This window comes from Ostrinia nubilalis, chromosome 23 (genome assembly GCF_963855985.1).
Source record: "Ostrinia nubilalis chromosome 23, ilOstNubi1.1, whole genome shotgun sequence".
In the NCBI taxonomy this organism is placed as follows: Eukaryota; Metazoa; Arthropoda; class Insecta; order Lepidoptera; family Crambidae; genus Ostrinia; species Ostrinia nubilalis.
Window position 1 is genome coordinate 1,091,383 of NC_087110.1, and position 12,654 is coordinate 1,104,036.

Sequence of the window (12,654 nt, forward strand, 5' to 3'; positions counted from 1 at the left end):
GCGCTTATAACATATCTGCTTTTGTTTTTATATAATATCATTGGATATATGTAATAATTGTGCCGAAAAACTAATATCACGTAATATTTCACTGTTACGTATTCCACACACATCTGCTCCATTTACATCAATCAGATAACACATCACTGTTCTGATATTGCTTTGGAGTTCATTCAATTACCTTTCGCGCCAAAACGTGAAAAACGACAACGGATAAAAAGAACAACTCGTACTACGGAACTAGAACTTCCGCAGTGCCTGTCACTTCATCTTACATTTAATACATTGCTGGTTTTACATTGACTGCGTATTTATTTTCCTTACAAACTGGTCAATGTACAGCAATTCTAAAAATATCGCTCGAAATTAGAAGCGCCCGGTTCTGGCAGTGATATAACGTAGCCAGATGAGACAGATCTGTCTCACTTCGTCTAAAGCAAAATAACGTGGACCAAGTTAGACTGGTATCTAATATGGAGCAAAACGAAAAAGGCGGCAACTAAGCACTCAAACATTTGAAATTCGAACGCCCTGTCACTAGTATAAAAATGGCACGCAATTTTATTGTGACATCACAACTATCCGTGACTTGAAAGAGACAACAAAATGTGTGCAGTGCAATTTTATGTGAGTGCAAATATTTGTTCAAATCTTTGTTTTAGTGCTTTTGAAGTGAAAACTCCTTATCCTTTCGTTATGGCATCACGTATAACATTAAAACCAATATTTGAATGGTTAAATGCGTGGAGCACACAGTTAAAATAACAAATATTACTAAAAAAACAGTTTTCAATAAAATTTTCCGCTCATTTACAAACTTTAAGCGTATTTGTTTACGTTTCATTACTCAGTACTGCGGCAAATTAACTAATAAATATTTTAACGTTATTTCATGGTGTACCGTTAATAACCGTTATAAATAACGAAGTTGCAAACAACAATGCATCAAGTGGCTATCCGGGTGGTGGCCAACTGTAAAAAGGTTTATGAAGTTGTAAACACACGGGAGGACTTTACGAGCGGGCCCTTTAAGACCGCCGGAACGTGATAGAGATAAAACTGTAAGTGCGAGTTAACAGTGACGTAATGATTCATCTGCTGGGAACCGGAAGTAAGCACTGTCGTAATACAACAGTATAATCTTTAGTGGTGCTTTAGTTTTATTCCCTAATTTATAAAAATATACAGTGCTACAAGCACGATTTAATGACTAAATAATGAATCCTTTGTCGCTTTGTGCCAAAAAATAAGTTGCTTTTACTGTAAGAAAAAGTAATTATTAAATATTCATAGACAAACATAAATAAAGGTCTATTTGACTGTTTTGTAATTAACTACTCAAACTTTAGAGGGTAGTAATATTTTTTTGATTGAAAGCCATTTTACTTTAGTTAAAACAAGTAAACATTACTTTAGTTATTAATGACGGGCAAGTTTCATCAACGAAGATGTAGTCAGTTAAAAGTTCATGCATGTTTGTTTCTTTCCACTTAATCATGAAACAAAATCTAATTTATATCCGTCATGAACTAAATCATTTTAGACGCAGCGTCCCCGCTCGCACTATCTTCCCGTGTGTTTCCCAACAAAGAACCCTAGCTGTGACTTACAGCACGTATGTAGCGAGCGGAGTCAGCTTCTGCCGTTATTTATAGCACAGATTAACAGCTCAGCGGCGTTCGATAGACCAGCGGTATCGGTGCGAATATGATTTCGTGTGTTCCGAGAGAAAATTGCAGCTATTTTCAGGTCTTTTAAACTGTTAAATTCATAGTTGTTTAAAGTAGGTGTAGTTAATTCGGGTAAAGTACAATTTGTATGGTTAAAAAAACACTAAACTTCTACCTTTTTCATAGACTGTTTACTTTTGAGAAAATGAAAAAAGTATAAAATTGTCTCTCTCTCAATGAACGTAATATTTTATGGAAATTAGATAAAGTTATAAGCTTTTTATCATAAATATTGTTTAGGTACTTGATTTTTGTTCAGTTTTTACTAATAAAGAAGATACCTAGTTCGTTTGTGCTTAATAAGTTTTTAGTATCAAGAAAGCATTTATTTACTCTACATTAAGCAAAAACAAAATCCTTTGCAAGAGCAGTGGATTCGCATCGTTAACGCTACTGTAAGGCTGGGTTGCACCATCTTACTTTGACTTTAACAAACATCAAAAATCTGTCAAACTCCATACAAAATCGCCAGTTATCGTTATAGTTACGGTCAAAGTTAGGTGGTGCAACTCAGCGTTAGTGTTGCTACTGATACCGAGTACACATCTCGTTATGGCGCCAGTTACAGCTATTTATTAGGATTGTTCTGTGCCATTACTCAAAAATCTATACAATAAATGGTAGGGTGACGATGGTTTTGAAAATTTGTGGATATTTTTATGTAGCAGTTTTTCCTTGCTTGTTTTCACGCAACATTTGAGAGAGACATTTTAGCATTTGTCTTATGTATAGAGCACAGCTGATAATTAATTTTAAATAGTGCTGTATGTTATGTCAACTTAGTTAATAATAATAATTTAGTCTTGAATAATAATGTTAATATACTAAAAAAATTGGATTGGGGCAGATATGGAAACTTTTAACACCTTTATCAGAGAGTACTTAGGTTACCGGGATTCCGGGAATAACCTCTAGCATTTCCTTAGCCTAACCTACCAATTTGACCCACTACTTTGGACAGGAATACTTACCCAAACATTGGTTTATTCAACTGGGAGTCTTCTTGTAGAGACACACATATTTAGTAAGATACGTACTAACGATTAATTTATCCCATATTTTCATAGCATCAAGGTCACCCTAACTCCATAATGGCGGCGTATCTGACCGCGCGCGTGCGGCGTCGTTTGACACTTGTTTAATGTTTCGTAAAAACCGAACGCGCGAGAAATGTCGCGGTCGCGCTCACTAGATTTTTGCCCCCGATGGAAAATGGCGGAATAATATTGGTCGTTGTTTTGGTGAGAAGCTTGTGATTAATTGGTTAAAAATGTTTTTTTGATTTCAGAGAAAACCGTTTGATCCTATGCACTATCCCAAAAGTTAATGAAAGAGACATAATAACTAGAGCTTTTAGTTTTCTTTTTTCGTAAATTACTAACGGTCCTGTTAACCCTCCAGCTTAGTACCACAATAATCCAGTAGAGGCCGGGATTTGAACAGACTGCAATCGGCAGTTCGACACTGCCACAGTTGGGATAATTATATAAAAATTTGCCGCCTCAAATTATTTGGCAAAATTACGGCTCTAGTATATTTTAAAAGCACGCAGAACACTTACATGCATGCAATGTTTAAATATTTATGAAGGTAGTCACATATTTGCTTGTTAGCCACCGCTCAAAAATAGAACATAAAAGTCGAGGCAGCGAGTGGTTGCCCGATTAAAAAAAAGAAAAAATCAAGTGAAACAATTCCGGAACTGATCCCGATACGCGTGACGGCTGACGTAAATTACTAGATGCGTCTATGCAACATGTAAATTCAGAACGAATAGAAAGTAGGTTTTGTATGGTTAAAAAAAGGCTCTATTTTGCGATAGCAGGATTATGAAGTGTAGCTATTTCGCAACAAAAATGGATAGGGTCTGATTATGGTGAGTAATTCGACTTTACAAAAGAGATATTTTGTGGTAACTAGAAAAAAAAAGTGTTATTTTCAAAAGTTGTTAGACTTAGAACATTCACATGGCATAATACCCTGTAGGAAATTCATCTACATATTTTATTACAGTCTTCAAAAAGTGCATGACATTCATCTAGCGATTTATTTCTCTATCATTTTGAGTGACAAGTGATACGGTATACGCGTTCCAACACTCTGTTATTGTGTAACAGCCGCCCGATTGTGTGACTGGCCTGTTTTATTCTGGGAACTTTTCCTTTTTTCACAAAAGCCCGCGAATTTTTTTTTAGTCTGTGTCAGTTTTTTACGTCAGTTTAGTTTTTACGCGGAAAATAGCGAAAATGGGCAGTGTTTTGACGGATTTAAAAATAATTTTATTTTCTTTCGGTCATAAGCAATATGTTAATACAATGTAATTCGGTCATAAGTTTATGAATTTATTATTTCAATCACAATATTCACAATATACGTTTTAGTTTGCTTTCTTTAACGTTACAGACATAAACATGAACTCTACTAAAGAAACAACTACTGTATCGTTGTATAGTTTCTATTCATTCAAATCCTAAAATCAATGCCATAACAAAATTAAACTTGTTTTAAATTCGATAAGACTACATACTCTATCTATAATAATAGTCTTTACTTTAACTCGTTAGTTGAATTTTCACATTTTTCGATTACTGTGGAACATTCTGTTCTTCTTACGAATCGAAACACGTTTGTTGACTGCGTTAAAACAATGCATATTCCGTTTCTAGATCGTCAGCGCACTTGTCGCGGTAGCGTCAGCGGCGGCATCAGCTCAGCAACAGCAATGGAGCTTCTATCCCGAAATGCAGCAGCAGATGCAGCAGTACCAGTTCCAACAGCAGGACCAACAGGTATGTTTGCTGACGTCATAGAGATGGGTTATAGATAGATGATAATCGGCGGGAAAGATTCAGGTCAGGAGCAGGGCTTAGTGGTGGTATTTCAGGCAACCATACCTGATATTAAGTGAGATGCAGTTTAGGGTGGTACATACCCGCTGAGTTGCCCATGTCAACATGTCAATATGACGCCGATCAAACGCCGTGTCATATGCCAGTTGACATGGGCAATTCAGCGGATACCCTGTTTGAAAATTGACCATTTTTGTGGTTAGGGGTTAGACTAATAAATTGTTAGTTCTTGTAAAAATGCCTATTCACTCTCACCTTGGAAAGTAACTCTACATAGAAAGACATCGCACCTACGCGAACAATAAAACGCCTGTCGTCAATTATTAAACAAAGGCCGAAACAAATAAGCGGTTTACAGTATAAGCCTCAAATCCTCAATGACGTAGATCCTGTAGCTCAAGTAAATGGATGAGGAGTGAGCCCCTTATTCCCTTTCGAATGGTCTCAATACGACGAGTGGCGAGGGAGCTATTTGGGAACCGTTCGACAATGTAACATGTCAACGTAATAACAATTCAATATTTACGAAGGGTATAAATAAGCCACTGATAATGGGATCGGAGTTCGGTCGTTTATTAATTTCAAAATGCGGACATGGTTTAGTAGGTGAGGAGTTAGAGTAACAGTGGATTTTAGTAAAAAAAATCCTACTCTAATTTTGAGTTAGTTGTTCAAAAATCTACTGATTGTTAACGATCTCGTACATACTGATCTTGTATTTTACACAAAGTGTAAGAAAGTAAGATAATTTCCAAAGTTCAGTTTTGACTGAAATTTTTAACTTAAGTCCAATTAAAAACGTATGTCAAAAGAATTTGTCTCAAAAAGTAATTTAAAAATAGTATTGCTATGAATCGCACTGAACAAATAACGAGAGACAAAAGTTACCATTCTGTTTGCTTCAAAAACAATTTTAATTGCGTATACCAAAGACTAGCGCGACCTAATGACCGAAAACAATAGAGACGGCTCTACAAAGCTAACGAGTGTTGCCAGAATAGTTCCCTCTGCGTGTTTTTTAATTCAGCCTTTGATGTTGGGCTATAAAAGCAAGATTTCGCAGAAACATTAAAAATTCAGTGGGAATCCGTACGCACACTTGCCTTCAGGTCTTTGGAAAAAAACTGGGGAGGCTAGAGCGGTATTATTAGCTACGGTTCCGTCAGATAAGTTTATAAATAATCAACAATTTGTATTAAGACTTGAAAAGTCTGCCTCTGAGGGTAATTGAACTCACTTTTTTAAATTTGAAAATTGTGATAAGTTAGCATCTTAAATGCAAAAACCCTAAGCCTAATCCTACTAAAGTGTCTGGGGTTAATTTTTACTGTAAAAACTCTATTCGTTGACTGAAACTGAAACCGAAACCGACTCTGAAAATAAGACATGAATCTGCACTTATGCTAAATTCTAGATCAGTTCCAAAACTGAGCACTTGAATTTGTTCTCAAGTTTGAATCGAGTTTCATAATAAAGGCATACACTACTAAAGACTTTGGTACCTATCTACGTGTGCAATAAGTTAGTTCTAATTCAAATACAAGTGTTAATCACTAATTAACTTACTTGGGTGCTATTGCGTGGAAACCAAAGTTTTAATGAGTAACACTGATTCTATAAATGGATACGCAGTTCAAAGAACTCCGTAACTTAACCTGAACTTAACGCTAAAGTTTCCAGACTCGCAATTTGTAATTGATATTTAACTTGGCCTAGATAAAGACAACAACAACAACAACCAAAAACTAATAGTTTGTCAACGCAACATGGAAAGAAGCATGCTTAACATAAAATTACGGGATCGATGGACAACTTCAAAAATAAGGAAAAGGACAAAGGTCAGTGACGTGTTGCAAAAAATAAGAAAACTTAAATGGAACTGGACTGGACATATAATGAGGACTAATAAAGAGAAATGGACTAAGGATGTAATAGAGTGGTATCCGAGGAACGGGAAAAGACAACGAGGTGGTCAAATCAAAAGATGGGAGGACGATTTACCAAAAGGATGGAGAAGGTCTGCCAAGGAAAGAGAGACGTGGAAACAATTGGGGGAGGCCTATGTCGACAGACAACCTGACCAAAGCGGTTGCTAATAAAATTAATTGTGCTACCTATGTTAAATTAGATTTAAGAATATTTATATTATTATCTTAAAAAATAGCATGTAAGTTAAAATGGTCAGTGAATAAAGGCTTTTATTATTATTATTATTATTAGATAAAGAAAACTTTTTTGTACACCTAAGAAGTTACCTTGTGACGAAGATTTTTTGAAGGTATTTTGAGAAATACAAGGTCATGTAGCGAGGTTAGACTATCATTGACCTATCAGGTACAGTTCAATATTGTAGATAGGGCTTAGAAGAAGTTAATGTAAGGAAATCGGTATCAGAGCTTCTATCCTGCCTGGTGCAGAATATCGACCATGAAACTCATAAAAATCTCTTAATACTTATTTATTTTCTGTAAGTAGGCTTTCAAGGAGCGCTTTTACACGTCCTAAAAAGCTGGTATTCTGCAGAAATCAATCAAGGCTTTAATTCACAAAGATGGAGTCATCTAGCACTACTTCTGTTTAACGACTGGAATCATGAAGCCTCTATTTCCAGGATCACACTTTATGCCTTATTTACATTTAAGAACCATTTTCCGTTGTAATTATTCACTGAATCCTCTAACTAGGAATATCTCACCTATTTACTCTATTCACTGAAAAATAAACTCAAATGAAAGTCCCCGCAAAATGCCGGTGGAATCAAAGCTCAAATAGGAAAGCTCAAGAGGTTTAATTACATCTCCCGCTGCAGTATCGGGTGTAAATAGAAATTCTGTAGAACTCAGGATGTTTGCCTTTCAACAGACAATGTGACCTCATAGACTACTCTATTTAAAACTATCTAAATGTTATCGCAGATTATTACAATTCTGGTCTAGCCATGGCAGCGTGGGTAATGTGGGCCAAAACCTCCATTAGCCTCTGGTAAACTCTGAATGACTTGGTGATGATGATAATTATAATTCAAATAAAATATCGAAGTCGATATGAACCAAAGACTTCAAGAAGATAGCTGACAGAGGCTGGGTGAAAAATGCAGGAGATGCCCTTTGGCGCTCTTGCCTTGCTCGTCCAGCAGTGGACTTTCACTAAATAAAATGACGATGATGATGATGTAAATAAAATTGTCAATGATGGATATTTTACCTTACCTTCAGGTTACCGTTAGCCAGAAAGCAGTGATTTAAAGAAGTCGTGTCTTAGTATTTATTATTTTCTATTGACAATTATTATTTGCTCATTTAAATATGCAGGGAAGTCTATTGAGTCTGCTGGTCTTCGCTTTAAATCAGCCATATTTCTATTCCGCTGGTTTTCATAGTCGCTTATTTAATCTGCAGTTCAATGGAGGTATTGGAGTATGCCAAAACGACTGGAAAGAAAAATGGAATGCATTGGAATGTAAAACTGGCTTAATTTATGTGGAATGCCATATTGAGTCCAAATAAACGATTTATTGGTATCGTGCAAGACTTTATTTTATCAATAGCATTTACAGTTGGGCTTACTTGTTACATACCTACTCGTAGATGTTTGGTTTTAGAATAAAAGAAGGTACTTATGTCAGTTTGCAAGCTTAATTTGTCGATGGTCAGTCACCATATTTTTGCACCAAAAGTGACTGAGTTTCTGTTGCCACGTTCTGCTCAGCACCAGCCGATATGCTGTCGCGAACCCATACTAATAAAGAATTTGAATTTGTAACGTTTCGTTGTCCAATTTGGACATTACTATTTAAACGAAGACATAACCACAGAGTTAGTAATAGTACCAAGGTACATAACTCATCCTTTAAGAATTTGCGTCGTGCCTAAATACCAAGCAATTTCTAACTTGAGTGCTTACGTGCAAAATTAGAGCTCTAGTTTGAAGATATATCACTATTCCTTCCTTTCAACCTTCATCCAGATCTCAGTAAATCACCAGTAAACGGGTGCCCTCACGCGATCCGTCTCAATCTGCCGCCTACGGAACCCCAGACACTAAAATCGCAATGTTTTTTGCTAAGAGAAAATATAAAAGCCCATAAAGGGAGGTTACGATGTGAGGGTCTTATATTTTTTTATTATAAAGGAGATTCCAGGTGGCTGCTGGGTTTCAGCTCTGACTAGTGGTGGGGGATGGTCGGTAAATCTGAATTTTACTTTTATACGGTTCGTTGGGAACGCTGTTATAAGAATATCGATAATAATATAATAGTTATTTGAACTTTGGATAATATTTAGGAAACACATCAAAGTCGAGGACTAGTAAAACAAAATGTCAGATATTTGTCATATTTTAGACGAGATAAGATTACTCTCAATCTCACTGTAAAAGATTGAACTGTAGAGTAATAAAGTCAACAAGCTAGGTAAATTTTCACTAAAGTCATCTTATCAACAACTTTTTCAAATTAACAAATTAGAAAAAGCTATATGTGGTGCTGTAAAAGTTACCAAGACATTTTTATAATGAAATCTAACTTTTATTAACAATTTTGATTTCGTTTTTTGACCGAAAGTTTACAATGTAAGAAGGCTATCGATGTTTTCACTTGATACCTACACATCACTATTCGTAACGAAATATAATGCGATTTGGGGGCAGCTGCACTGCGGTGGAGGTGTAGTTTGTAGAGGATTACCACGTTAAACTATGAACAGTTCCGGATCGTTAGCAAAATGGAAAAAGTTGAAGTAATGCGACTGTCAGTTGAGCCATTTGCTAATTTATTTTATTTTATTTGTACAAAAAACACATACAGAGTACAATCAACAAGGTACATTTACAACCAACAATAAATACAGTTTTAATCTAGATTGTAATCCAAAAAAGTAAGTAATTTGGACGCCTGATATACCTACTCATTATTCTACACACCAAGACCGCAGACAGCTTGGAGGCTTTATTTAAAAGGAAAAAGTAATCGATTTGTTTTTGTACTTTCTTTGACTTTTGACAACATCTATAAAGTCGACTCTCCTAAAGTCCGATTTTTAATTCGGCGAAATTTTAACACCGTCGAATTAAAATCTGAGTATAGATCTAGATTAAAGAAAGTTGACAAAGCCTTGCATTAGTTACCGCGGTTTAAAACTTTGTATGCAAAATATTTTTTAAACGTATTGCAGTCCAACAGAAATTCAATTTAACGGTGAAAGAAAATATTTAAAAGAAAAAGAAAAAATGCAAGGGTAAATGGTAAAGCAAGGAAATTACCTTGAAAATAGTTGTGTTTTTATTCAGTTCTTTAATCTAGCAGCAGATTAGATGAGGACTCTTGGCAATGTGGAAGACCTATTCAAATTGAATGCATAGACTTTGTTATTTTAAATAACAAAATAAATTGAGATGATGAGCTTTTTCAATTCAATTCCTTCTTCTAAAGTAAATACAATTTGATTGCATTTTTATACTTTAGAATAGAGTGTAATGAAATAGACCGTAAAAAGCTTTAAACTTTTTTCTCATTCTGACATAATACGCGCCTCACCTTACACTAACACCAATATCATTATGCAAGCTAAAAAGTGTAACGAATCGAATACAGAAAATAAAACCGAGTCTGATATTACGGAACTTATTGAATAATCTCGCCAAACGGAAATAAAACGTTAATGAAAGTTAAAAAAGGCAAAAAAATGCAAACAAAACGCGAGCGGAGCCACTGTCGCCCGCCATTTAGCCTTTTTGCCGCCAACTCGTTTTACCGTTATTAAATTGGCGCGAAACGGCGTTCCGGCAACAAAAACGTATAATTTTATTCAGTTGCAACGCCACTTGATGGTTTTGATGTGACGATGGAAGTATTAGGGCGCACCATGCATGGGAATAACAGCTTTATGCAGTTTTATATTGAAAAACTTTTAGGTTCATGAATTTTGTAAAGGCTGCACGTTTGAATATTTCAATTTTAAGTTTTATGTTGATAAAGTAGAGACTGCTACGAGCATAATTAGTTATTCTATCGATTATGTCTAACATCCAACTTTTAATTAGCTACTCAAAGATGAAAATTACCTACCTACTGAATTCATAAATTACAATCCAAGTCCCAACGGACTTCTAAGAAAAGTTCGTTATGATCGCCTCATAATATAGTTTATCAGCAAGTTTAAGTTTAAACATTAATTACAGTGAATTTAATCCATATTCCTATTGTTTCAGTTCCAACCGAGCGACTACTCTGGAGGCTATGACTTTGGCGGTTCTGAAGGAGGTCACGATGACCTCGGAGGTCACAGCTTCGGAGGCCACGACTTCAAGGCCCACTCCTACCCCGTCCACCAGCACGTGGAAGAAGAAAACCCCGAGCCCATCAAGCACTACAAAGAAATTGTCGTCCCTGTACCCAAAAACGTAGAGTTCAAAATCAACCAGCCAGTCCTGATCCCTGTACCCCACCCCGTGCCAATTCAAGTGCCCGTCCCTAAGGCCGTCGTCATCCCCATCATCAAAGAAGTGTCCATCCCTGTGGAGAAGTCAGTCCCGTACCCAGTGGAGAAAACGGTTCACGTGCCTAAGATCAAAGAGGTGCCTTTTGAGGTGATCAAGCACATCATTGTGCCTGTAGAAAAGCCTGTGCCTTTCAAGGTGCCTGTTTACGAAACCATCATCCACACCAAGAAGGGATCCCACAAGATCTAAGTTGAGTCATTGTAAAAGTTGTGGCACTTTTTTAAATCGAAGAATTAAACTTAACTCTTGATTAAAACAAATAATCTGTCTCTACCAAATTCAAAGAAATTAAACAGAATGTTTTAATACAGAATTAGGATTCACTTAGATTTAAAAGAGTGCTTCAAAAAGTGAAAGCATTTAAAATGTTGTAGCATTTATTTTTTTACAGCATTTAAATGTTGTTGTACCTGCGGGTTGCTGTTGTACCTTGTTGCCTTGTTGCTGACTGATGTGTGACTGCTGTGTGATCGAGTTGTATGTTTGTTGTTGTTAATTTTATTTCTTACTTTTAAGTGTTGCCTATTATTTCTATGTTAATAAAACTGTTGTTTTCCCTAACATGACTTTTATTGTTCTTTAATAGCTTCAGATGTTTCCATTGGTATAAAGATTTCTTATGAATCGCACCCAATTGAAGTGGTAAAACACTCTTTCCAAACTAGCTGTGATGTTCATTAGGTAATATGAGGGTACAGTCAGTGTCAAAAAAAAAAGTTCGTAACGCCCAAAGTAGCCGCAAAGAGTTTGCAACACGTCTTTGTGTTCAAGGTTGTGTTTTATCTTTTTCGCTACTTGTATCACGAACTATTTTACGCTGTTCTTACGTATTAGATGGATGTTATTTTATTGATGATAACAATGAAACAATCACTGTATTACAATTTCTGCCTACCTCGAAATAAGTACCTAACACAAATTCTCACCGGCATAGACTTCAATTATCTTCACGTTAACACTCATTACAGTTATACAATGGGATTGAGTCTGACAGTTACACAGATCTTTAACAGATTAAAAGCCTACTTCTAACTTTCATTAAATTAATTTCTACTTTAGATTGCATTGTCACACTTATTATAAGAATACGAGGAAATGAATACAATGATCGCGAAACTGCGTACCACCTTTTGTCCTTAGTATCCTATGATGGTACTATTATAGCCCATTGTTCAAACATACGCTCCTTAAAAGGATGTAGTAATGATCTTATAGAAACTGACAACCAAAATCGATCAGTATCACCTATGTTATCAGCAAGTGTAGTGCAAAAATCAAAAACAAAATGAAGATTAACATTTCTCTTTTAAAAATGGTCATACGACTGATCATATTGCTGATTTTGTTTGTTTGTCTGTTTCTAATATCAGCGTTTTTATACAGCGCAAGATATTGGCCAGATATTTACAACTATGTGAATGCTAATATCACTATTACTCGAATACCGACGCTGTCAGAACTAAATTTGACGATTATTGAAGTGGATTATGCGACTGAAATGTATTCGACGACCGATATCGATTACGACTCGTCCACAAGGTTTGATACTACAGAAGACGATGCGTTTTCGTTTGACG

At 35.8% G+C, this 12,654-nt stretch overlaps 1 protein-coding gene across 1 annotated transcript; it reads left to right on the forward strand.

Moving 5' to 3' along the window:
* Window positions 1-518: 518 nt before the first annotated feature.
* Window positions 519-11,638, forward strand: LOC135083278 (MAGE-like protein 2). Its single transcript, XM_063978020.1, has 3 exons — window positions 519-627; window positions 4,397-4,519; window positions 10,787-11,638. Exons 1-3 carry the CDS (start codon window positions 607-609, stop codon window positions 11,264-11,266), a joined length of 624 nt encoding a protein of 207 aa, XP_063834090.1. The 5' UTR covers window positions 519-606; the 3' UTR covers window positions 11,267-11,638.
* Window positions 11,639-12,654: the final 1,016 nt, after the last annotated feature.